Source organism: Euleptes europaea, chromosome 5 (assembly GCF_029931775.1).
Source record: "Euleptes europaea isolate rEulEur1 chromosome 5, rEulEur1.hap1, whole genome shotgun sequence".
Lineage (NCBI taxonomy): Eukaryota > Metazoa > Chordata > Lepidosauria > Squamata > Sphaerodactylidae > Euleptes > Euleptes europaea.
Window position 1 is genome coordinate 35,437,456 of NC_079316.1, and position 24,792 is coordinate 35,462,247.

The 24,792-nt window shown below is 40.1% G+C and overlaps 1 protein-coding gene across 1 annotated transcript in view; it reads left to right on the forward strand.

The window, feature by feature from the left end:
* The window catches only part of DNER (delta/notch like EGF repeat containing), a 171,906-nt gene extending 156,547 nt beyond the window's left edge, over positions 1-15,359 (forward strand). The window contains exons 10-13 of the mRNA XM_056850405.1: positions 2,415-2,528; positions 7,456-7,587; positions 12,686-12,932; positions 14,285-15,359. Of these exons, the coding sequence (XP_056706383.1) occupies positions 2,415-2,528; positions 7,456-7,587; positions 12,686-12,932; positions 14,285-14,396 (605 nt within the window). The 3' untranslated portion in view covers positions 14,397-15,359. The remainder of the gene's footprint in view (positions 1-2,414; positions 2,529-7,455; positions 7,588-12,685; positions 12,933-14,284) is intronic.
* Positions 15,360-24,792: the final 9,433 nt, after the last annotated feature.

Sequence of the window (24,792 nt, forward strand, 5' to 3'; positions counted from 1 at the left end):
TAATAGGGATCCAAACTCTTTCACTTAGTGCAAGTAGACGGTGAGAAGCAATTTTATCACTTCTGTTTGTGCCAGGACTGTTGTGCACATAAAAATCTCATGTGGGGTCCCAACCTATATGCACACATCATTTATCCACTTCCAAAATGTACAGAAAACTTTAAAATTGCTCTCCATAAGGGGAAGGGTTAAAGTGTATTGCTTCTCATCATATTGTTATAAGAAATGTCTAGTTAGGATAGGTGTTCACAGTGTTGGCAGACATATCTAGTTAGACACATTTCTTGTAGCAGTTCTGGTTATACTCCTTGCTCATCAAAATAATTCTCAATCTGTGTGGGCTTTCAACATGAGGAATGTCTGCCCTATGTCCAAAGGGGTAGGCAAAGTGGATGGTTGTAATTGTCCAAGCTATCCTGACAGATCACCATAACTTTCCCCCCATTCCTTTCATTAAGGCTGCACTGAACATATAGCAGGATCAATGTAGGTGTGACTGCAAGATCAATAACCTTATTCAAATGGCATTTACCATGCCTTATTCAGACTGAGATGCTTTATTTTGCATTCAGCAACAACAATAAAAGATTAGCAGTGCAGTCTTAAATAGACTCAGTGGTAGAAAGTGCCATCAAGTCATGGCTGACTTAGGGCAACCTCTTATGGGGTTTTCAAGGCAAGAGATGAACAAAAGTGGTTTGTCATTGCCTGCCCCTGCGTAGCAACCATGGACTTCCTTGGTGTTCTCCCATTCAAGTACTAACCAGGGCCTTCCTTTCCCCTTTCCTTTTCCTCTTCGCCTTATTTTATCTGGGTTGATTTGATTCGGGGATCCTGACCGTTCCCCTCTGGGCTGGCTGCTGACCTGTGTGCTGATTAACTGGGGACCAGTTTGATTTGAGAGTTAAGAAATTATGGTTTTGATTGTAAATTATTTTTGTATGTTAATGTAATATTGATCCATCGTAAATGATGTTTTAATGATGTGAGCCACTCTGAGCCTGGCCTTGGCTGGGATAGAGTGGGATACAAATTTAAATTCAAATAAATAAATAAAATAAACCCTGCTTAGCTTCTGAAATCAGGCTAGCCTGGGCCATCCAGTTCAGAGCTAAACAGAGTTGTGTGTGTAAAGTGCCGTCAAGTCGCAGCCGACGTATGGCACCCTTCTAAATCCATTGGAGTTAGATAGGATTGCTCTGTAGAGGCACCACTGACCTCCGCTCCCAAGCAACCCAAGACTGGGACAGGGGAGAGATGATGCAAAATAAGTACAACTTAGCCCTGGTGATTTCCCCCCCTTTTGATAGACTTCTTCCACTAGTCATGAGATAACCAAACCCAAATTTTCTCATATTAATTTGTGTCTCCTGTCTAATCTGATGACTCTTGTTGTTGACCATGCCTGTTGGGGAAAAAATATATATGATCTATTGTCGAAGGCTTTCACGGTCAGAGTTCATTGGTTCTTGTAGGTTATCCGGGCTGTGTAACCGTGGTCTTGGAATTTTCTTTCCTGACGTTTCGCCAGCAACTGTGGCAGGCATCTTCAGAGTAGTAACACTGAAGGACAGTGTCTCTCAGTGTCAAGGGTGTAGGAAGAGTAATATATAGTCAGAAAGGGGTTGGGTTTGAGCTGAGTATTGTCCTGCAAAAGTATTGTCCTGTAAGTATCAAGATAATGTGCTAATGAGGGTATGGTATGTTAATATGGAACCATTGTATCCTGAAGTGATCTGTTAATGTGTGTAATCCAAAACTAATCTGTATGGATATTGTTGAATGTTGTCTTTGTCTGGAGGTTTTTCAGGGCAGGAAGCCAAGCCTTATTCATTCTTAAACTCTCCTCTTTTCTGTTAAAGTTGTGCTGATGTTTATGAAAAACATCAGCACAACTTTAACAGAAAAGAGGAGAGTTTAAGAATGAATAAGGCTTGGCTTCCTGCCCTGAAAAACCTCCAGACAAAGACAACATTCAACAATATCCATACAGATTAGTTTTGGATTACACACATTAACAGATCACTTCAGGATACAATGGTTCCATATTAACATACCATACCCTCATTAGCACATTATCTTGATACTTACAGGACAATACTTTTGCAGGACAATACTCAGCTCAAACCCAACCCCTTTCTGACTATATATTACTCTTCCTACACCCTTGACACTGAGAGACACTGTCCTTCAGTGTTACTACTCTGAAGATGCCTGCCACAGTTGCTGGCGAAACGTCAGGAAAGAAAATTCCAAGACCACGGTTACACAGCCCGGATAACCTACAAGAACCAATATATATGATCATTTCATGAATATCACTGACTTCCTTTCATTTGATAGAGAGGTTTCATACTTTGACCCCCCCTTCAGTCTGAACAATATTAACATCCATTCTCTCTTACCATTCTCAGGCAGGCATTGTGAATTGTATAAAGATCCCTGTGTTAACATCAGCTGTCAGAATGGTGGTACTTGTGACAGTGAAGGGCTAAATGCTACATGTATCTGTGTCCCTGGATTTACAGGCAAGTAATTTGTAACTCCCATAATATGGATGGTTATTCATCCGAGTATACAAAAGGAGGCAGTTGTCGAGTAAATGCATTGCAACCTGCATATTATACAAAACCTGCACATTACAATGCCCAATTTTCATTTGACATATTTCATATTAAAATTTAAAAATGGTACTAATGATATTCATTGTAGTTCTAATAAACGTACAAAGCAGGTGTATGTGAGAAATTGTTCTGTCAAATTAGCCTGACTATCTGTATCCACATTAATCATTTTGGTCTAATAGTTTACAGTAATAGATGCACAAAGGAATTGTTCTTTCGCCTAAAATTCACACTTCACTGAACAAATATACTGAACCTAGAGCTTCTTGTCCACAACAAGTTACTTACATAGTTCTTTATTTTTTAAATTCCTGTGTTTGGGCAATACCCAATCTAGTCCACAACATCTATCAAAATGTTCAAATCTTCATTCTGTCAAAACCTTCTAAAGGCCACATGCCTTTTCTCTTTGTGAGAGGAGCCATGCTTCTAGAAGAAGGGCTTGGGCATTTAAAGATGACACTTGTTAGATCAAGAATGCAACTAGTTAATTGGCAGCAGGAGCAAGACAGTGCATATATGCAACAGTGTTGAAAGCAGAAAAAAAAATCTCCGTGGTATACTGATTTCTCGTATGATGAGAAAGGCAAGTTCTGGAATGCAGGCAAGTAATGAAAGGACATCCTAAGGGTTGCTGTGGTGCCTGCTTTTATGTCAAAGAGAGGAATACCTCCCAGCTGTGCGAGTTGAGTGTCTCTGGGCCAGAGGGATATCCAGACCCGAATAGCTTGTTCAATAAAGACTCTGGTCCTTTCAAAGGTCACAAAGGCCCAAAGTAAACATGATTGCTAAATGCACAGACGCAGCTTTGGGGCACAGCTCCTCCCCAAAAAAGGATTGCCTAATGGGCTCAGAATGGCACCATGGCAAGGCATTTTTTTACACGAAAACTGTGCTGAGGGGGAGTTATTTTACCAAATTTACCTCTGCATGTGGAGTAGGCACATGTAACAGCAAAACTGGGGAAATAGCTCCCCAACTCTGTTTTGCATGGGAAAATGGGTTGGGGGGAGGCATTCTGAGCTCATTTGGGCTTTCTTTTTTTTAAAGAAACTGTGTGGCTTTGTGGTTTGGAAGTTGTGGTTTGGAGTTGGGTTTGGAAAACCCAGACCCAAGTCTTTAGAAGAAGAAGAGTTGGTTTTTATATGCCCACTTTCTCTACCACTTAAGGAAGAATCAAACTGGCTTACAATCATCTTCCCTTCCCCTCCCCATAACAGACATCCTGTGAGATAGGTAAGGCTGAGAGAATGTGACTAGCCCAGGGTCACCCAGCTAGCTTCATGTGGAGGAGTGGGGAAACAAATCCAGTTCACCAGATTAGCCTCCTCCACTAATGTGGAGGAGTGGGGAATCAAACCGGGTTCTCCAGATCAGAGTTCACCACTCCAAACCACTGCTCTTAACCACTACACCACATGGCTCTTAACCACATGGCTCTTAACCACTACATCACGCTGGCTTTAAAAACAATAATGTCTCACTAACCTATTAGAATTTTTTGAAAGCGTCAATAAGCATGTGGACAGGAATGAGCCTGTGGATATTGTGTATTTGGATTTCCAAAAAGCTTTTGACAGAGTCCCCCACCAAAGACTGCTAAGCAAACTTCATAGTCATGGGATAAGAGGACAAGTCCTCTTATGGATTGAGAGCTGGCTGAAAAATAGGAAGCAGAGAGTAGGAATCAATGGTCAGTTCTCACAATGGTGGGATGTGAGCAGTGGGGTGCCTCAGGGATCTGTGTTGGGATCGGTGCTTTTCAACCTGTTCATCAATGACCTGGAGTTGGGGTTAAACAGTGAAGTAGCCAAGTTTGCAGATGACACCAAATTATTTAGGGTGGTTAAAACAAAATCAGACTGTGAAGAGCTCCAGAAGGATCTCTACATACTGGAAGAATGGGCATTAAAATGGTAAATGAGATTCAATGTGAGTAAGTGTAAAGTGATGCATATGGGGGCAAAAAATCCCAACTTCACATATACACTGATGGGATCTGTGCTGGCAGCGACAGACCAAGAAAGGGATCTTGGGGTGGTAAGGGATAGCTCAATGAAGATGTCAACCCAGTGTGCGACTGCTGTAAAAAAGGCAAATTCTATGCTGGCCGTAATTAGACGAGGAATAGAGAATAAAACTGCTGATATCATACTGCCCGTGTACAAATCTATGGTGAGACCACACTTGGAAAACTGTGTACAGTTCTGGTCACCACACCTAAAAAAGGATATTACAGAGCTTGAGAAGGTGCAGAAAAGAGCAACCAAAATGATTAGGGGACTAGAGCAACTGTCCTATGAGGAGCTGTTAGGACGCTTAGGGCTGTTTGGCTTGGAAAGAAGGCGGCTAAGGGGAGACATGATAGAGGTCTATAAAATTATGCATAGTTTGGAGAGAGTGGACAGGGAGAAGTTTTTCTCCCTCTCCCATAATACTAGAACACGGGGTCATCTGCTAAAGCTGCAGGGCGAGGGATTCAAAACAGATAAAAGGAAGTATTTTTTCACACAACGCATAGTTAAATTGTGGAACTCCCTGCCCCAGGATGTGGTGATGGCTGCCAGCTTGGAGGGCTTTAAGAGGGGAGTGGACATACGGTATTCATGGAGGAAAGGGGTATTCATGGCTATTAGAATGGATACTAGTCATGCTGCATACCTATTCTCTCTAGTATCAGAGGAGCATGCCTATTATTTTGGGTGCGGTGGAACACAGGCAGGATGGTGCTGCTGCAGTCGTCTTTTTTGTGGCTTCCTAGAGGCACCTGGTTGGCCACTGTGTGTACAGACTGCTGGACTTGATGGGGCTTGGTCTGATCCAGCAGGGCCTTTCTTATGTTCTTAATGTGTCATTTGATCCAAAGTTTGCTATTTCTGCTCTACGATAAAAGGAATTTCTTTTCAAAGGGGAAAACGTATTAATATTAGGATAGACATTGATGGGGTATCCTTAACCAGAGTTCATAAAGGTTACTGTAACATGTATACTATTGTAAGCCGTGAAGTGTTGTCTGAAAACACTTTGTAAAAATGCATATGCTGATAATATACTAGGATCTTAACATAAGGGTTTTTCAAACCATTTACAGTTTTTCTCCTTGAGGGTTAGTTTTAATGAGGAAGGAAGAATAAACAGCATTACACAGCTTATAGCGTAGCATGCTAAGAACAGGACCTGCAGGGTTTAAAGCAAATGCAGTAGAAATCATAGGGAAATGAGGGGAAACCACCTAATTGCTACCAGTCACTACAGTGAGTTCCCTCTATATTACATCTCCTTCCTGTCATTCAAAAAGATCCAAAATATATACTGTAGGAGCTGAACATCCGTGTCATATATTCTTTATCTAGATTTAATAATAAGGAATAACTGCTATGCTGTGATTCTTTTACTGCCGTGGTGAATTAGATGCATTATGTGCTAGAGAACACATTTTCATGCTTTCTCAGCACAGATTAGGAAGCTTTGACGTAATGTAATGCTCTCTCTTGTTCATGCTATCTTAGTGTTTAATGTATAATAAGGTAGAGAATTCCCTGCTCCTTTTTTCTTATGGAATAGATCTTTTCAGTCCTTTGTTCTGTGTTTGTTCCAGGTGAAAACTCCAGTAAATTTTCCACAATCACAAAAGTAGATTGTTGTTGTTAATACATATTAATGAGTTCAGCAAGAGTTGCATCTACCCAACCCATTCCCTTCCTATACCATGTTCAGGTTTTGTCCTTCTCTTTTTTTTTGGGTATACATTTATTTTTAGATGACTTAACATCATGTTTCTAAATGAATATGCTAGGTGCTCACACAGTCAGTAGAGTTAAGAAGTGACTGAAGCACTGGAAACCTTGCAAAGATTATTTTAATAATGAAAGTGGTGGTTCTAGTTCCCGGAAGCTGTAAACCAGAACATCAGTCACTTTTATTGCAGCTTCCATTAGTGTTATCCTTAAGAAACATTCATGTTTGCGTGATTGTTCAGTACAAGGTACCTTGCTCCAGTGTTGTGATACATCACATAAGCCCAACTTGCCCTGAATAAGACACAGTTGTGGTAACAGCCATAGAAACCTCTGCCTAATCTATCACAAAGTTTAAAGTAAAGACATTTAAATTCTGCTTGGGGCTGCTTTTTGCTCCAGATTCTGTTTCAGTCATCGAAAGTTGACCGCTTTGCTGCACAGGTATGTTTTCCTATATCAAGTTGTGTTTATTTCATTTATTTATTTAGGCATTTTCATCCTGCTTTTCTCTCCAAAGGGGAACCCAAAGGGACTTGCAAAAAACAGCACAATACAGTCCAAACAAACCGAAGTTTTGGATCCCCATTGAGATGAAAGGCAGGATATAAATGAAGTTAATAAATAAAATGAAACAAACAAAATGCAATTTAAGCATACACACTAAACCACACCCTGGGCTACTTCTAGTTACATTGAGCCAGCTCATGCAAAGTCACAGGGTGTGAGCCAAGGGCCCTCTGACCCTTGCCAAAAACGCTTGCACCTTTGGCCGCACCTAGCCTATGTACCTGCAAGCAGAGGAGGAAAAAAATGCAGCTCCCTGATGCTTTTTACATACTGTTCACTCCCATACAAACCTTGGATGCCTTTGTTCTATTCTTATATTAACAAATAAGAAGTATGTAAAATGGTCTTTATGTGTGCTGATTATCTGCTGTGTAATATGAGTGCTAAAGTTTTCTAGTGATTTTAGTTACAGTATGTTGCTGATAACATATTGATTATTTGTGCCTGAAATAGAAAGGGATGAAGGTATACTGTCAGAATTTTATCTGTACAATATAAAACTATATTCCTTTCTTTTTTTTAAGGTGAAGAATGTGATGTCAATATAAATGACTGTGAGAGTAACCCCTGTCATCATGGTGGAATATGCATAGACCAGCCCAATGGGTATACTTGCCACTGTCCACGTGGTTGGGTTGGAGCAAATTGTGAAATACGTATGTATTGGTGTTTTGTTAAAATTTTAGCATACTGGTAAAGATGGTATCATAGAGCAGTTATTTCGTATGAGACATCAAATTTCTCCCACTGTTCTTCTGGGCAATTTTTTGAAAGGTTTTTTAAAAAAAAAGAAAAATGGAGGGGGGTGTTTTATGATTAACAAAAGCATTTTTACACCATTTCCAACAATGCAACCTTAAGAAGAGCTACTCCTTTGTAAGGCCATTGACTTTAATGGCTTTAGAAGGATGCTCCTCTTCTTAAGATAGTACTTTCAAAAGCTGTTGTCTGCACACAGCCTTAACATTGTGAACATTCCTGTGGACCTTATTCAAAGATCCCTCCTAATGAGTTGCTCCCATGTGAAGCTGTGGCTGATATTAGATACTTCAAAGACAGTGTGCCAGAAGCATGAAAATGTTTCAGTGATCTTCCCCATGAAATTAACTCTGATCTTTGAAGGATTACATATTAAGAAGGGTGACTTCATTCTCTGTCCAGCTGTGGTCAAACCTTTCCTCTGTGTGGACAGAAAAGTTATGAGAATGTTTAGTCTGGTTTTAATTCAGATTTGTCCTCCCATTCACATTTATTTGAGAGCTTATGTACTGTATTACTTTATTTATTTATTCGTTTATTTAAATTTCTAGCCTGCCCTCCCCAGCCAAAACTTGCTGTATAGGCAATTCTATAGGTAGCTTGTCAACGGATTGAACTTTCTCAGTTTGTCAATAAACCACTAAAGACAAAATTGGGCTATAGATGCAGAGATAGTGCTTAGAAAGGTATTTGGATTTGAGCGCATGTGGACTGAGACAGGGTGTAGAGACAATCTCTGTCCCTCCGGGCTTCTTAACCAGTTGAGGTGCAGAACCTTTTACAGATTTTGCTTACAGTTTTCACCAAAGTACAGAATATGGCCTATGGATTACCTTCATCACACAAAGAAAGATGGAAGCCGCCGTCTAATGCTCCTCATAATATCTTTTACAGACTTCTAATGTTCCTCATAATATCTTTCATAATATCTTTTGGCAAGACAGACAAATGAATTCAATATCCTGAGACTTGTCAATCATCCTTTAGAAAGGCATTCCATGCAGCACCTTGATATTATTGCGTTATGATTTACTTAATGGCTTTATATAAAAAGGTGCAGATATGTGTAACCATATACTTTTTATTGCACATTGAAGATGATGTGGTATGCATCCAAATTGTAAAGCTACAGGTGTGAAATACAGAGAATTGGTGGCATGCAGGACAAAGCCGCACCAGCCTCTATTCAGTCTTGTCAGAAAGAGAAAGCAGGGCTTTTTTTGGTGAGTACGTGATGGTCAAAGGCTAGCCTGGATGGCCCAGGCTAGCCTGATCTTGTCAGATCTCAGAAGCTAAGCAGGGTCACCCTGGTTAGTATTTGGATGGGAGACCATCAAGGAATACCAGGGTTGCTGGTCAGAGGAAGGCACTGGCAAACCACCTCTGTTAGTCTCTTGCCATGAAAACCCCAAAAACCCCATAAGTCGGCTGCGACTTGAAGGCACTTTACACACACACACATGTGATGGTACTCACTGGGAGTGGGGAAACAAATCCAGTTCACCAGACTAGCCTCCACCACTCATGTGGAGGAGTGGGGAATCAAACCCAGTTCTCCAGATCAGACTCCACTGCTCCAAACCACTACACCATGCTGGCTCTTCATGCTTTTTAAAGGACACTGAGCTCACCTCTGAAAGATGTAATGAAAGGAAGTAGAAGGCAGCAGTGGCTAGCAACACCAGCAAATATTGCTAGGTATGCCAGAATGCCTGGAAGGTGGCACCCTGTATGCCCAACATACCCTCCCATTGGCTTTCCAGTCTGGAGTCTAGACAGACTGACCAGAAGCAACAAACAAGTCACTCTGAACCCAGATTTATGAGGAACAGTTCTAGAACATGAAGGATGGATTCATTCTTGATGTTACAAATGTCACGAAGGTCCAGGTTCAAGAGCTTCCCTAACTGGGCCTCAAAACAAAAAGTCTCCCACATAGGTGACCTAGAATTCGTATCTGAGCTCATGACTTTTGATGCATGTCCATTTGTTACTCATTAAACTATTAATAAACACATCATTATTAGATACATCAATTTTTATAGTCCACATAATCAGAGACCACTTCATTGATAAAATATTACTTTCCCAGTGCTGTTACCAGGGCTCAGTCACTGTCATTGTAGCAAAATAAGGTTCCTGTTGAAGTTTTTAAAAACAACAACAATGAAGTCTATACTGAACACACTACCATCAGACGTACCAGTTTATAGTGTTTCCGTTCATGGAACATTTCCCCAAACTGCCAGGCAATGGCTGTGATCTAGCAAAGGGAATCTGGTCAGTAGCAGTATTGAGCCTTTCCAAATCAGTATGGAATACTCATGGATACAATTATAGGTCTCACTGATGTGTTCTCTACTTCTGAATCCCAGTAGTACACATTTCAATGCAAAGCCATTTTCATTCTATTTTCATTCTCATCTTGCAGAACTATTTTCATTCTCATCTTGCAGAAAGTTACTAGCACATGCTACTGTCACGTACTATGGGGATATTTTGTGGTTTCAGATAACAGACAATACTAGTCTGCAACTAATAATCAAAACATAATTTGTAATTTGGACCTAATTCTGCATGTGTTTTGTAGAAATGTATCTGACAGCAAAAGAAAAGATAATCTGACATTCTTTCCCCGGCCCCCTTCTTTCCACTTAACGTTTAGCAGCTCTGGGGACTTCCATTTCAAAATCTGTTAAACAAAATCAGAAGAATGACAGCCTGTTCAGAGCTTGTTGTTTTAAAGTTTCACATTCTGAAAAATAAATGTTAGGTTTTTATGAATGGTCTACATTGATTTTGTTATACACATAAAGCAGAGAATAGTCACTAAATTAGAAAAAGGGAACAAAACAATGAAAGAGTTAATTTTTGTTTTTAAAGAGGTCTGAAGGATCTAGGTATCTTATGGTTTTGTTTTGTTTGCCTCAAGTCATAGCAGACTTATGGTGGTCCCACAGGGTTTTCAGGGCAAGAGACTTTCAGTGGTGGTTTACTATTGCCTGCCTCTGCATAGCAACCCTGGTATTCCTTGGTGGTGTCCCATCCAAATACTGACCAGGTCCAACCCTGTTCAGCTTCCATGACCTGATGAGATTGGGCTAGCCTGGGCTATCCAGGTCAGGGAATCTTATGATCTACTTTGTATAAAATGGCTCACACCAGCCATCATACATTTTCCCTGCTGATTCTTATACTGAAATATGAAAATAATATGTGCCCTATGGCACAACAGCGACCAAAATGTAATGGGTGAAACACGGATAAATACTGGACATGGTGCCTCATAGACTTCTTTGGGCTCACACCTGGAGCAATTTTAGTCTAGCGCACATTCTGCATGACCAATACAATATGCTGATTTTGTTGTTATTGTTGCAAACAGCATCTCAAACCTCCTTCCAGAATTGAAACACAAAGCTCACAGCTGGGCTCTTGTGTTTATTAGGACACAGAGTACCTTAAAATATTCAGTGCAACCTACTGATTGCTATATGCTTTATTCTTTAGGTCACTATACAAAAAGAATATGTGAAAAATGTTTTGTTTTATATTTTTCACAGTTACCTTGTTTTTTTCAGGTGGTACAAAATATTATCTGACAAAAAGTAATTTAAAGAAATGGTGAAACCAATTTCTCATTATTATTGATTCATAAAATTAATATATTCGCATGGGCGCTTGCATTTGGTTAGAATTGCCAGTTAGAATTGGAAGGCTTCCCACGCTAGGAAGCTTTCAATTGTACACCAGGCAAAGGGAGAGAGGAGCATACAGGCACTGGAACATGCTATGTTTCATGCCGATAACGAGCAAACAGATTTTTCGTGATGTCTGAACGCCACCATATTTAGGTACGCAGGTCCACAGTCACATGTGCATTTATAACCAGTGCAGTGTATTTCTCATTAGGTTAATCTATCACCATATATCTAAAAAATACAGGCAGAAGTTCTTAAGTGACTTCCAAGCAAACAGAGAGACTCTAGCATGCTCAACAGCTTCAGTAATTTTTCAAGGAACAAACGACAACAAATGTGTGTTCAACTGAAGGCACAGCTGCAGCTAGACAGGGCTGATGGTAGAACATTCATCATTTTGGGCTAGGCAGGGGAGGTTGCTGCTGTGATTTGAAAAGAGATTAGTCAGATCTTTCCAGATTGACAAGCAGAGGTATCTCTTCATAAACTTACCGGTACATCCCGGTCTGTGCAAAATACTTGAAAGGTACTATTTTGAAGACAGTAGCAGATATCATTAAAGCGAATATTAATGAAATACTATCTTGAAAGGGTTTTTTAGGTTTAACAAAAAAGAGAATCATAATGGAGAATATTAACTGATGTCACATGCGCTGGTATTGTTACCAATAGGAAAGTACTGTCAATGCCCATTCCACTAGGATTCAGGCAGATGAAGTTAAGATCATGCATACAAAGTCTATAAAATGTAAACTGCAGACTCCTGCAATCTTCATTTACCTTATAGCCATTTTAGCTTTTGGTTGCTACACCATTTTCTGAAGTCCCCCCCCCCCCCAGTTGGGATTTGGTGGCTCTGTCATCTGTTGCACTTGCATTCAGGGCTTCTAATGGGTTCTCATTGCTATACTAAGTTGTAGGCTTACATACTCAACTTTTCAATAACTCAGGGAGCATGAACATGACATGGGCTTACCTGTATATAAGTAGCATAGCTGGACCAGGGGCGGGGGCGGGGGGAGAGTGGGTGTAGGTTTAAAAGCAGATGCCACCTCCCACAGTGGAGAAAATACAACAAGATGGCCCTTAGTTCACCCCTCTCTGTACCATTAGGATAATCTGGTCCAAATAAGAAATTTAGTATTAGAAGAGAACACGTTTGTTTTGTAGTAGTATTTCTTCTGGTTTTCTGCTGTATGCAGCTCCACCAAAAGGATAATCAGGAATGCTGGAAGTGAGAATGCTTAAAAATAATGAATGCAAATAAATGTTTCTTCTTCTTCCTTGCCCTCAGATCTACAGTGGAAGTCTGGGCACATGGCAGAGAGCTTAACAAACATGCCTCGACATTCGTTGTACATCATAATTGGAGCCTTGTGTGTAGCATTTGTCCTCATGTTGATCATCCTAATTGTGGGGATCTGTCGCATCAGTCGTATTGAATATCAAGGTTCTTCTCGGCCAGCATATGAGGAATTCTACAACTGCCGAAGCATTGACAGTGAATTCAGTAGTGCCATCGCCTCCATCCGACATGCCAGGTTTGTTGTGGTGAAGGGGAAGGCATAGGTATAGTTCTTTAAAAATGCAGATGGTAAACCTGTATCTTGACTGTCCCACTAGAGTTTCTGGGTGAAGGCTTCTATATTATTTATGTTTTTGTGAATGCTAGTGGTGGGATAGGTTTGTGTGGTGCTGCTGAAAATCTGTGAACATTGAAGGAACGGCCTCACCTAGCTATTTGGACTAGGATATCTAATTACATTGGGAAATGGAATAATAGAGTGTTACTGTACATGTCCATTACTTTTCCAACAACTCGCTAGTGTTTGAAATGTCTGGGTCCAGATGTTCAGCTTCTACATCTTTGTACTGCAAGACATGCTTTGTTAAAAACAGTTGAAATTCTGGTTGGCTCTCAATAAGTCATTAATGTGCTTGGTAAAACTGGTAACTAGCTTCAAAGTTGAGCCTTGAAGCAGGCATAACTTTTCTGTATTCCAATAGGAAAAACAAATCTTTAGAATCTAACCTGTGTAGTAGGATGGGATTCCTGTTTTCCTAGCAAGGCTAACATTTGAAGGTCCACATCTGTACCATTGATCAATTTATGGTGAGCCACCTCTGTATGTACCAGTTTCTAGGATTCTTGTTTTTTAAAAAGTGCCGGAAATAATTAGGTTTCACCCACTAAGTCACTCCTCACCTGCAACATGAAGCAGAAGAGTCAGGATTGGTGTGCTCACTGTGTAGGGTTCCACTGTAAATCCAGTTTATATGAAAGCACTTTAAATCTATGAAAAGCACTGATATGTGTTTATGTCATGAAGACATGAACACATGAAGCTGTCTTATACTGAATCAGACCCTTGGTCCATCATAGTCAGTATAGTCTACTCAGACCGGCAGTGGCTCTCCAGGATCTCAGGTGGAGGTCTTTCACATCACCCAATTGCCTAGTCCCTTTAACTGGAGATGCCAGGGATTGAACCTAGAACCTGTATGGCAAGCAGATGCTCTACCACTGAGCCATAGCCCCTTCCCCTCCCCACAACAGACACCCTGTGAGGTATGTGGGGCTGAGAGAGCTCTTAATAGAACTGACTAGCCCGAGACCACCCAGCTGGCTTTGTGTGAAGGAATGGGGAAACCAACCCGATTCACCAGATTAGCATCTGCCACTCATGTGGAGGAGTGGGGAATCAAACCAGGTTCTCCAGATCAGAGTCCACTGCTCCAAACCACAGCTCTTAACCACTACTCCTCGCTGGCTCTCCATGTGTAGAGTTTTGACAGAGTTTTTTTGAGATAACATTGAGTCATTGGGTCAGCAGTGTGTTACCAGTCAGCCATTTTGTTCACTGTATCTTTTTTGTTGTTGCTTTGTCTTCAGGTTTGGAAAGAAATCTCGACCTGCAATGTATGATGCCACCCCAATTACTTATGAAGATTACAGCCCCGATGACAAACCTTTGGTCACTCTGATTAAAACAAAAGATTTGTAACTACTTCAGGTGTTTGGGGTTGTTGGGGATTATTTTTCAAAAGGAATGGGCTACCGAATTAATTCAAATATTTTTAAGATGAAGAAAGTGTAAGAAATTAAATTGTCAGCTGCTCCAGAATTTTCTGTAGATTATTTAAGAACAAGTCTTCTGCAGCTTTTAGTTTGGGGAAAATATTTTAAAAAAACCAAATTTGTGAAGTTCATGGTTTACCTTTTAATGTACTTTCTGCTTTAGAAACTCTAATCTTACAATAGTGTGTACTTTTACCAAACTCGGACAAACTTCTGTGGTTGTTACAAACAGAATGCAAAGTGTTAAGCAATGAAAAGTTTCTCTTTGACATAACAGTGCCAGCATTCTCGGTAGATTTAGGAAAGATGTAAAACTTTATATATCCATTACAGAAAAAAGAAGTCTGAAATGTTTGTGTTTGTGAAAAGGAATCTAGTCGAATTTATTATTCCTAAACTGAATGAATTAGCTTTCTCCCTATTTTGTGCATGGATAACTAACCTACTTCTCTGTTATGTTCCTGCTGAAACATACTCTTGAGTTGATGTTTGACATTTTTGTAAAAGTATTCAAGGTAAGCTTTGTAAATTAATTCATAATTGAAGTGCCTATTCAGGCAAACAAGGGGGATGGATCCTGCCGACTTTGAAGTAAGTGGATGACATAATTTCCATTGATTTCATGGTCTTTAGGATCAGGCCTTAATATTGGGTATATTTCTTTTAAAAGTCAAGGTTGTTTTTTTTTAAGTGTGAGTAAACAAAAATTATAATTTGAACTGTTTGTCTCTCAAATGTTAATGTACAGTATTATTTTGCTTCAATATTGTGTATCTGCCATAGTGCATCTTATTTATGTGTGTATGTCCATCCCCCCCTCGGTGACTGCTTATGTACTTCTAAATTCTTGCTTATTTCAAAGAATAGTGAATAAATGTGATCAGTTCAAGGTAGCAGCTGATCTTGTTTTGCCTTTAGCTGAAATAAGAGGGTGGGGAATAAATATTTGCTTTTTCCATGAGTTCACTTGAATCCAAGCCATGTGTCAAAGGGCCATTGTAGGAACTGCCATTGGCATCACTGAATCTCTCCTGCACTGACACTTGCATACTTGGAGCATTTTTCACATTTGATAAAAATAATGTTTGTCTCTAACAGAGGTAATGGAGTGCTAGAATGAAAAGGAGCACTGTCTTGATTCGCCCAAATAAAATATCTGGTAATCCTTACAACTAAGGATGATCATTATAATCAATGACATTGCAGATGGAAGTGGGAAGGGAAGTCTGGGAGGTTGCTCTTGATATTATGGCCAAACTGACAGACAAGGCAAGAAAGCAATTTCAGCCCCTTCCTTCTCTACACCTTAGTCCCCCTTCCAACTCCACACATAGCTGTTGGTTTCTCTGGTCTTACAGCCCCAGGAATTAAGTCCTGGAGGTCACAAAGGAAGGAAATTTGGAAAAGATGTACGGTCATCATCACCTTCTGCTGACATAGGATCCAGCCCTCCATGTGTGTCCATCACTAAAAAAACACTGTTTAATTAAAGTTTTGTTGTGAGGTTTGAATGTAGCTTACAATAAAGAATGTGATCACAAGAAGATTTACCAGATGTTGTCTCTCCCAGAACAAAAGCAAGTATCTTACTGTGGAAATGCCCAAATTTGAGAAAAAAATTCAGAAAGAATATTGGAAGTATCCCTACTTATCATTCCATGTGTACTCTGTTGTATAATATAATTTGTCTCCCACCACCCATCAGTCAGTCAATGAGTGAACACCTCCAACATACCATTTATATGAGGTTTAGTCAAGCATGTGATTAAAGTCCACTACTCAAAGGCAAAGTGTAAATTTTTTATTATGTCACAGTGTTCTGCTACAGGTGCTAGAAGTATACGAATGAGCATTCTTTATTACATAGAATGATATCTACCTAATTAAAAACAGTTCTCCCGCCATTACTCAGCTTTCTAGCTGAGACTTTTATATAACCTATGCTAAATGACTTTTTAAATCTCTACCTGACCCTAATTTATCTCTCAGCAAATTAAAGCTTTGACACTTATCATAACCTGGATAGCAACCCAGAGGAGAATTCACCCTTCTAGTGAATTTAACTCTCCCAGTTAAAAGAGATGATATTATGTGACAATTACAGGAAATTGAATTTTTCAAACCCTATTTCTAGCCGTATACAGCTAAACAGAGGAACAGCTCAAAGGAAGAGCTTCTTGGTTGGCTTTTTGAGGAGAAGTGCTTTTAACCCTTTCCTCCTCTTCCTTTTCCTATTGAAAAATCCACTCCTGAGCTTTTTATGGGTGCCCTTTCCCCCTAACTGGGATAAAAGCACTCAAGGTTAGATGTTTTAGAAGGAAAAGGGCAGGGGAGGAAAGAAACACTCCTGATTCCTACAAATCACAAGAAGTTCTAGGAGCAGTGCTTATCTGGACTGGTTCCCTTTGGAGGAGAGAGTCGTGGAGACTTACAGTATTTTTGTATATAGGTAGAAGATAGGTGGAGGTAAAGGGACTACCCTAAAGAGCTTCAGATTGACTACCCCATATCAGATCCCAGAGACACAAACACACCCCGCGCGCGTGCTTCAGTCAACTTATGGCAGCATCTGTTTCTTAATGTCTTCCAGAATATAAACAGCTATATTTTCACACACGGAAGCATCTGCCCCATTTCTTCAGTGAGGGGAAGGGCACCTCTTCTAAGCCCAGAAGGTTGCTTGCACAAAGCCCTTTCTTAACACTTAATGCACACTGAGCAGATACCTTCAGTTAGTATGGAATATTACCATTCTTTTTGTCACAGTCTTTGGCTCTTGCCAGGCAAGTCTTCCTATGCCAAGCCCACAGGATAGCCTGCTTCCCAGTGACCTAATTCCAAGATGTCAACATAAGTTAAAAAGCCCTCTCTTTCCATGGTATTTCTCCCATCCCCAGGTAGAGTGGGGAAAAAAGGAAAAGAATTAAAATGATGATGGAAGAAAATGTAATGTGCATTGTGAGCCTAACGGAGAAATCTGGTTACATTGCAGTGTTTGGAAACTTGAGCAGAACAGGCAGCCCAAGTACATCATTTAGGTGAAATAATCTGGATGGGTTGCACTATGCTTCAAAAACAAGCCAGTAGTAGTGTATAGAAAATTGCCTTGTTTCTCTTTGATCTTGGGAAAGCTAGATGTGTTTGGAGCAGGATCCCAAAGTTCTTCCCAGAGAGATCATTTTATCCTCTTGGTTTTCTGAGCTGAAAGGCAATGTGAGGCTTTTTTTCATTGAACATTTTTTCTTTTCACAGCACGAGCAGAATCCTTGTTATCACAGCAGGCAGATTGCCCGTGAATTCTGTAGCAGAACAAACACTGAAGTTCCATCTTGCCTTTCTTCTCTCCTGTTCCTTTCAGTTATATTCTTGAGAAGTATGTGTAAGATGCAGCTTTCAGGCTACTGCAGAAGTCACTTTTGTGCAAAAACACATGCGTTCATGGCTCATAATGCAATTATTCTAGTACTGTACTTGAATCTTTTTATGAGCCTCATTTTTTACTGCAAAAGTTATTGTTTTAGAGTATGGAGATCAAAAGTGTTTACAAAAACCTTACCTTCTGCTCTTTCACGCATTTTTTCCTACACCTGATCACAGCTATTTCCTGTCTAAGCTGCTCCTCCTATAAAAAACAACATCATTGCCAAAGATCATGTAGTAATCATAATGAAATAGTACCTCAAAGTCAGACAGATCTGGCTGTGTGACTATGTCATTTAAGGACCAACAAAGTCCTCCAATTGTCCTCATTGTGAAGGAAAGGAAAAACATCCCTGTTGCTCAGGCAACTGAACTGACACGCTTATGTTTTGCTAAGCTGCACTGCCATGCATAATGATTTTGATCATTTTTGGAAGGCAGATTCCAGAAGGTGTTGCTGTAGGGTTTTGTAGGGTTTAGAGCCCAATTAGGACTTCAGCAGCTACATTCTGTAACAGTTGAAGTTTCTGGACCACCTTTAAGGCAGCCCTATGATCATCACATTACAATTACCTTTTAGTCTTGATATTACTAAGAAGGACGTGTGACTATTGCGTTAGGGCAGCTGTCTTTATTTTCTTTTCTTTTTTAAAGGTGCAACTGGTAAGCCAGCCCAAGCTGTTAAAAAACCATCTGGCAACCTCCATCATCCATGAACATCTCCAGATTGTGAGCCTAATCCAAGAGGTGGGGGAATAACCCCATAAAGGAAAAGGTGTATGTGACTCCGCATACACTTAGATTATTTCCACATGAAAGCAGGCTTGTTGCAGGTGTAACTGCCTATACAGTGCAACAGCAACAGCTCCACTGTCTCCCCACAGTTTCCTAATTCCCCAGAAGCAGCCATCCTCCCACCCCCAGGCCACTGGGGCCTTTTCAATATTTTTAAATGACAATCCACTCTGCAAAAAGCAAACCCACCAGGACTACTTTCATGTGCTGCCTGACCTCTGCAGAGTTAGGTGTGCCTGCTTGATCTCAGAGTATCAGTCACACAACCCTGCAAATGGCTGCTTTAAAGCAACTGCATTCTATGGTTGCCAATCTCCAGGTGGAGCCTGGATTGATTTCCAGACTACAGAGGGCAGTTCCCTTGGAGAAAATAGGCACAAAAAATGAGTAAGGATTCTATTTTTCCTTTCATTGTTTAAAGGGGGAGGGGAACATATTGCAACTTATCAGAATGGTGAATTGTTTTAGATCTGTTACCAGACATACAGCCTCATCCTATGCATGCTGATTCAGAAATGAGTCCCATTATCAAAATCAAATCAAATTTATTAATACAGTCAACTGACCAATCACATGCCAACACATCAAAATGTCCAGACTCAATAGTTTTGCACCGCAGATTCACAGACGGCCCATACAAATAAAGGTGTAAAATCAATAAAAACAACCCCTGATTAAAATTATCACCGTAAAATTTAAAATTTGTACAATATTTTAATTATCATTCTCTAATAAAGTCCTGCGTATTTTAATAGCAACAGCACAGAATTTAGCAGTTTGGAGCATAAGCTGAAGATCTTCTCCTAATAGGACCTTCTTTGCCAAAAGCTCAACTGACTCTTCAGGGAATTTACTAAGCAAGGGGAAAATAAGCTTTGATCTAACTTCGTGGTAGAATAGGCAACATATCAGTGCATGTTAGATGGTTTCAATGTCCCCTGTCCCACACAGACAAAACCTCTCTAGGGATCTTCTTGTATTTTCCTTCTAAAACAGCCAATGGTAGGGCCTGGCATCTGCCAAGGGTAAAGGCCTTCCTATAATTAATAGGCTCAAGACGAGAAAAATAAGGCGCAGGTGAGACTAAGTAACTAGACTTATAAGGTACTAGGAAAGATGGTGATTGGTGTTCAATGTTTTACACCCTTTGCTTCAAGTAACTTGATGCTCAGTCTACACCCATGGCTAACAGGGTAAGTGGAGAAAGGCCCAGGCAGGCCATTTTGTGTCTGACATCTTTGCAATAAACGAAGTGAAATGATAGGCCTTTTCATTTTAAAATTTTAAGATTCAGAAGAAAATTCTTTCAAAGCGATTGTTCTGTGTAATCATACTAGTGTATCTACAATTGCTCAGTTGCAGTGCTGGACATTGCTTATGGAGTGAGCCTCAATCTTATTACTGTGGTAATGCTGTTATATTGTCTGGTAAAATTGGATTTGGTCTTACAATTGAATCTAAAAAGTTTAATCTAGCACACCTGAAAGGAAAACTTATTTCAATAACTTTTTTCATTAAAACCTTTTCAGAGGTGTGGACTAAGAACATAAGAACTGCTGAGCTGGCTTAGACCAATGGTCCATCTAGTCCAGCATCTTGTTTCACGTGGTGGCCAACCAGATATCTGTGGAAGGCTTACAAGCAAGGCACGGATGCCAAGTCCCCGCTCTGCTGTTGTTCCTGATGGTGGAAAGTGCCGTCAAGCTGCAGCCCACTTAGGTGGCCCTGTAAAGTTTTCAAGGCAAGAGATGAACAGAGGTGGCTTGCCATTGCCTGCTTCTGCATAGCAACCCTGGACTTTGGTGGTCTCCCATCCAAGTACTAACCCGGGATGACCCTGCTTAGCTTCAAAGAACTGATGTGCTCAGGCTAGCCTGGGCCAACCAGTACAGAATGCTGTTGCTCTTTGCACTGGTATTAAGAAGGTTACTGCCTCTGAATGTGGAAGTTCCATTTAGTCATTGTGACTAGCCTTTACCAGACCTCCATGAGTGTGTCTTGTTCCTTTTTAAAGCCAACTAAAATAGTGGGCATCACTAACAGTAGATTTCCTGAGTTAATCATGTTTTGAGTGAAGAAGCACTTCCTTTTGTCTGTCCTGAATCTACTGTCCATCCACTTCTTTGGGTGCCCATGAATCTCAGTATAATGGCAGAAGGAAAAACTGAGTATTTCATACTCGCAAAGAGAAACTGAGTCCAGAATACAAAATATACAAAAAGACACTTCTGCTTTCAAGGGTTTATTTGCAACCTTAAATACAGCCGTGTTTATTCAGCAGTAAGTCCCATAATCTACAGTTTATATTTATTTATTCCCAAGGAATGCTGCACAGGACTGCAGCTTTACTGGGTTTATATCACAACCTTGGCCTGCTCTGGAATTCTGCTTGAAGGATATATCAGTGGAAAAGTAAAATGCTGTTCCCCCTCTGGCATTCCTGGAGTCAGCAAAAGAGTTCCAGCTGAATGCATAGCCTAACGAAAACTCTTTTGGCACTAAAAGAGGTCATTAAGGGATACCTGGTTACCATAGTAACTCAGCCTATGATCTTGGGAAATAAGAGCAAACTAGGGCTCTGTTATCTCCCACAGTCTGTCCAAAACAGATATTCTGTCCAAAACAGAAAGCTGTGTGTTTCCAGATATTTGAGATCTGCATTTTACAAATCACAAGGAATTATTCAGGTCTGTAACAAGTGCTTTTCTACCTCAAAGACTCTGATCCAGTCTGTGACAGTAGGTAGGTAAGTAAAAATGTAACCACACAGTTCCTGCAGCTCCTATCTCATTTAAATGTGATTGCCTCACCTACACAGTCATTGTAAGACATTGTAATTCCACATTGCCATGCTGACATTGTATTAGGGATGCTCGAACACCCACTGGTCCAGCTCACGTCTTGTTCATTGGTTGCTAACAGAGACCTGATTTTTTGATGATAGGTTCAATAGTTTGTCTATCTGTGAGTAGATGTTCAGCAGATTGTTTCACTGTATTCCTTACTAACTGTGAAGTATAGTGCAGTTGGCTTTGTGGGTGTGTACATTCTCACATAGCATAACTGTGTTCTCATACAGCCCAACTGAATGAATTCTTTGCATCTATTTTCACTGTGGAAGAGGTGGGGCTCATTCACTGCAGCCACTTTTCTTAGGGAAGGTGTCTGAAGAATTGTGTCTAATAGAGATTAAAGAGATAACGTTCTAGGACTGCTAGGCAAATTCAGATTAGTAAGTCTGCAGGTCCAGACGGCTTAAACCTGAGGACTCTTAAAGAGTTCAAATGTGAAATCATTGATCTACTAACAAGAACATATAACTTGTCGCTAAAATCAGCCTTCATGCCAGGTGACTGGAGAATAGATGAATATAGAAGAACACCAAACACAGGATGAATCTATAGTTGACCTTTTCCTCAAGCATATTAAAGAAATTAGTAGAAATGTTTCTCTTATAATTGGCCTGTTTTGGCAGAAAAATTGAACATCACATAAACACAACAAAAAGCAATATAACAAAAATGGGAAAATTTCCAAAGAAAATATCCAGGACAAAAGTGATCTGAGTATGTAAAAAAATGGAAAAAAATATGTATTTATACATTCCTACTTTCGCAATCAAATAGTTATAAGGTGAAAAAATTCAGATTTTGATAACATAGAGTGCCACATAGAAATGGGGCTACATTTGATTGGGTATCATTTTATTTATTTAAAACATTTTTATGCTGCCTTTCCACCTGATCAGAGTCCCCAAGGCAGTGAACATGAAAACATTTGAACAGTACTTATAATGATGAATAATTCAATTAAAACACATAAACATACATTACGAATTATTTATTTATTATGCATTTATTTACTGCCGTTTATGACTTGTCTGCCTGTATTCTTTCTATGTCCTTTCTTTCTGCCATACTCTTCTCTTCCCCTCAGTTTCCCTTGTCCACCTATAACCTGTTTCAAACTCTAAACTCCTTGGGGGAAAAAACCTGCTTATCCTTTAACACTCTAGCATGCCATGAATTTTGATGGCATGTAATAATAATTTGGTCTGTTGTCTACAAACCTTGATTTGCAGCTGGAAGTACAGTTGAAATGAGTGGAGTATGATAGGGTAGGATGAAGGATCTCACTGTAAAGGCACTCCAAAGAATGAATTATAGACTATGAGCACTTCCTATTACAAGTAATTGTCTGGAAAACGACAGCCAGGATGCAATTCACTGAAGACAGACAGAAAGGGATAGTTTCTTATGGGCTGAAAGTAATAAATGGCTCCATTTTTCAAGCCAACAGGACACACAAAAATGTGTTTGTGACTACGCCAAAATTGCTAGAGCAGTTTCATACATGGGACTTTCTATGTGGAAGTAAATCTCCACACAGGGGAAAAAATGTGCTTTTTTCCTTTATAAATTGCAGCACAAAGGTTTCTGCTGCTGCAAATCAAAGGAACAAGCACCAGATAAATGCTGCTGATGCCTTGTCTGTACTGGAGGAAAAAGAAGGGGGAAAGGCCGCACTTCATACATTATAACATGACACAGTTTTTTTCCTATGTGGAAATGAATGCCCTTGTCGGAAAGTGCATGCAGAAACATCTTTGGTGAAGACTGATTTCAAGAAGGTGAAATCCTTGATGCATATATGTATTAGAACTGGTATATGTTCCCAATGTGTTTGAGTCCACTGCCTTTTACAATGGCAGCCTTAAAAGCTATAAAATGTATTAAAATTATGCTTTAAAGAAATGTCAATAACGATAATTGTCAATAATATATACACAGTGCCATATTTAAAATATTTTTATATTCTTCCTTTTGTGCTGAGAAGGGGGTCTGAGGCAGCTCACAAATACACATGCACAGCACAACAACCAGATAACATTCCTAAAACCTGTACTCCTTAGCCCAGAACTGCTTGCCAAAACTTATCACCAACCCAGTGCCAGAACAAGATATCAACAAGCCATCACAATTACATGCCAGTTCACGTAAAAGCCCTCTGTATAGTGCCTTCTAAAAACCAACAAAAAAGAATTAGCTCAACACCTCAAGGAGGTAACTCCAGAGGTATGAGGCCATGAGGGAAAAGGCTCAGATCCAGGCCAAGGATGATCTCAAAACCTGTGCACTTGGTAGGAATAGCGCAAATGCATCTGGATACACATTGTCTGATTAATTCCCAATATCCTTGGATAATATGGAGAATCCCATGACCCCACCAATCTCAAGTTACAGATAGGAATGTATGGGAATGCTATACAATGTGGGGCCACAGTGACCATCTTTGGCTATTTCTGTGCAACGCTTTTGTTACTCATGCCTTGCTCTACTGTTTTTACCTGTCATAAAAAAGCTTAAATTTTTTACAGATACTTAACAGTTGTGTTTGGGGGCTTGAGATTTTCTCTTTCACCATGCCTACAATTGACATTTGTAAAATTTCAGTAAGTGTCCTTGGACTGCATAACAACATGCTCACTGACACTTTTTTTTTACTAGTTCACCTTTATATAAGGCTGTCCAGATTTAGAAATCTGAAGTCTCTCCTTCAGAACTGAATACTTATGAAATGTTGTCCTTGTATCATGCTGAAATTTCAAGGGTAGAAAAATATAAGCCCACTGGCAGTGTAACCCAAAGCAGTTACAGCCTTCTCAACCCTTTGACTTCAGTGGACTTGGAAGGGTTTAACTCTGTTTAGGATTGCAGTATGGGTCCCTTACTACCTGTACTGGTAAAACATAGTATTAAATGAAGGGATGATTTGGAACTATGGAGTTTATCAGGATTTTTATGGGCTTCAGTATGATAATTGGAACAATATACCTTGATATTGTAGAAGCAATAGAGACTCTGCCCTGACCTGGATGGCCAAGGCTAGCCTGATTTCGTCAGTTCTCAGAAGCAAAGCAGGGTCAGCCCTGGTTAGTATTTGGATGGGGGACCACCAAGGAATACTAGGGTTGCTGTGCAGAGGAAGGCACTGGCAAACCACCTCTGCTAGTCTCTTGCCATGAAAACCCCTAAAGAGGTCGCCATAAGTCGGCTGCAACTTGAAGGCACTTTTCACACATACACAGTAGAGACTCTGTCCTGAAA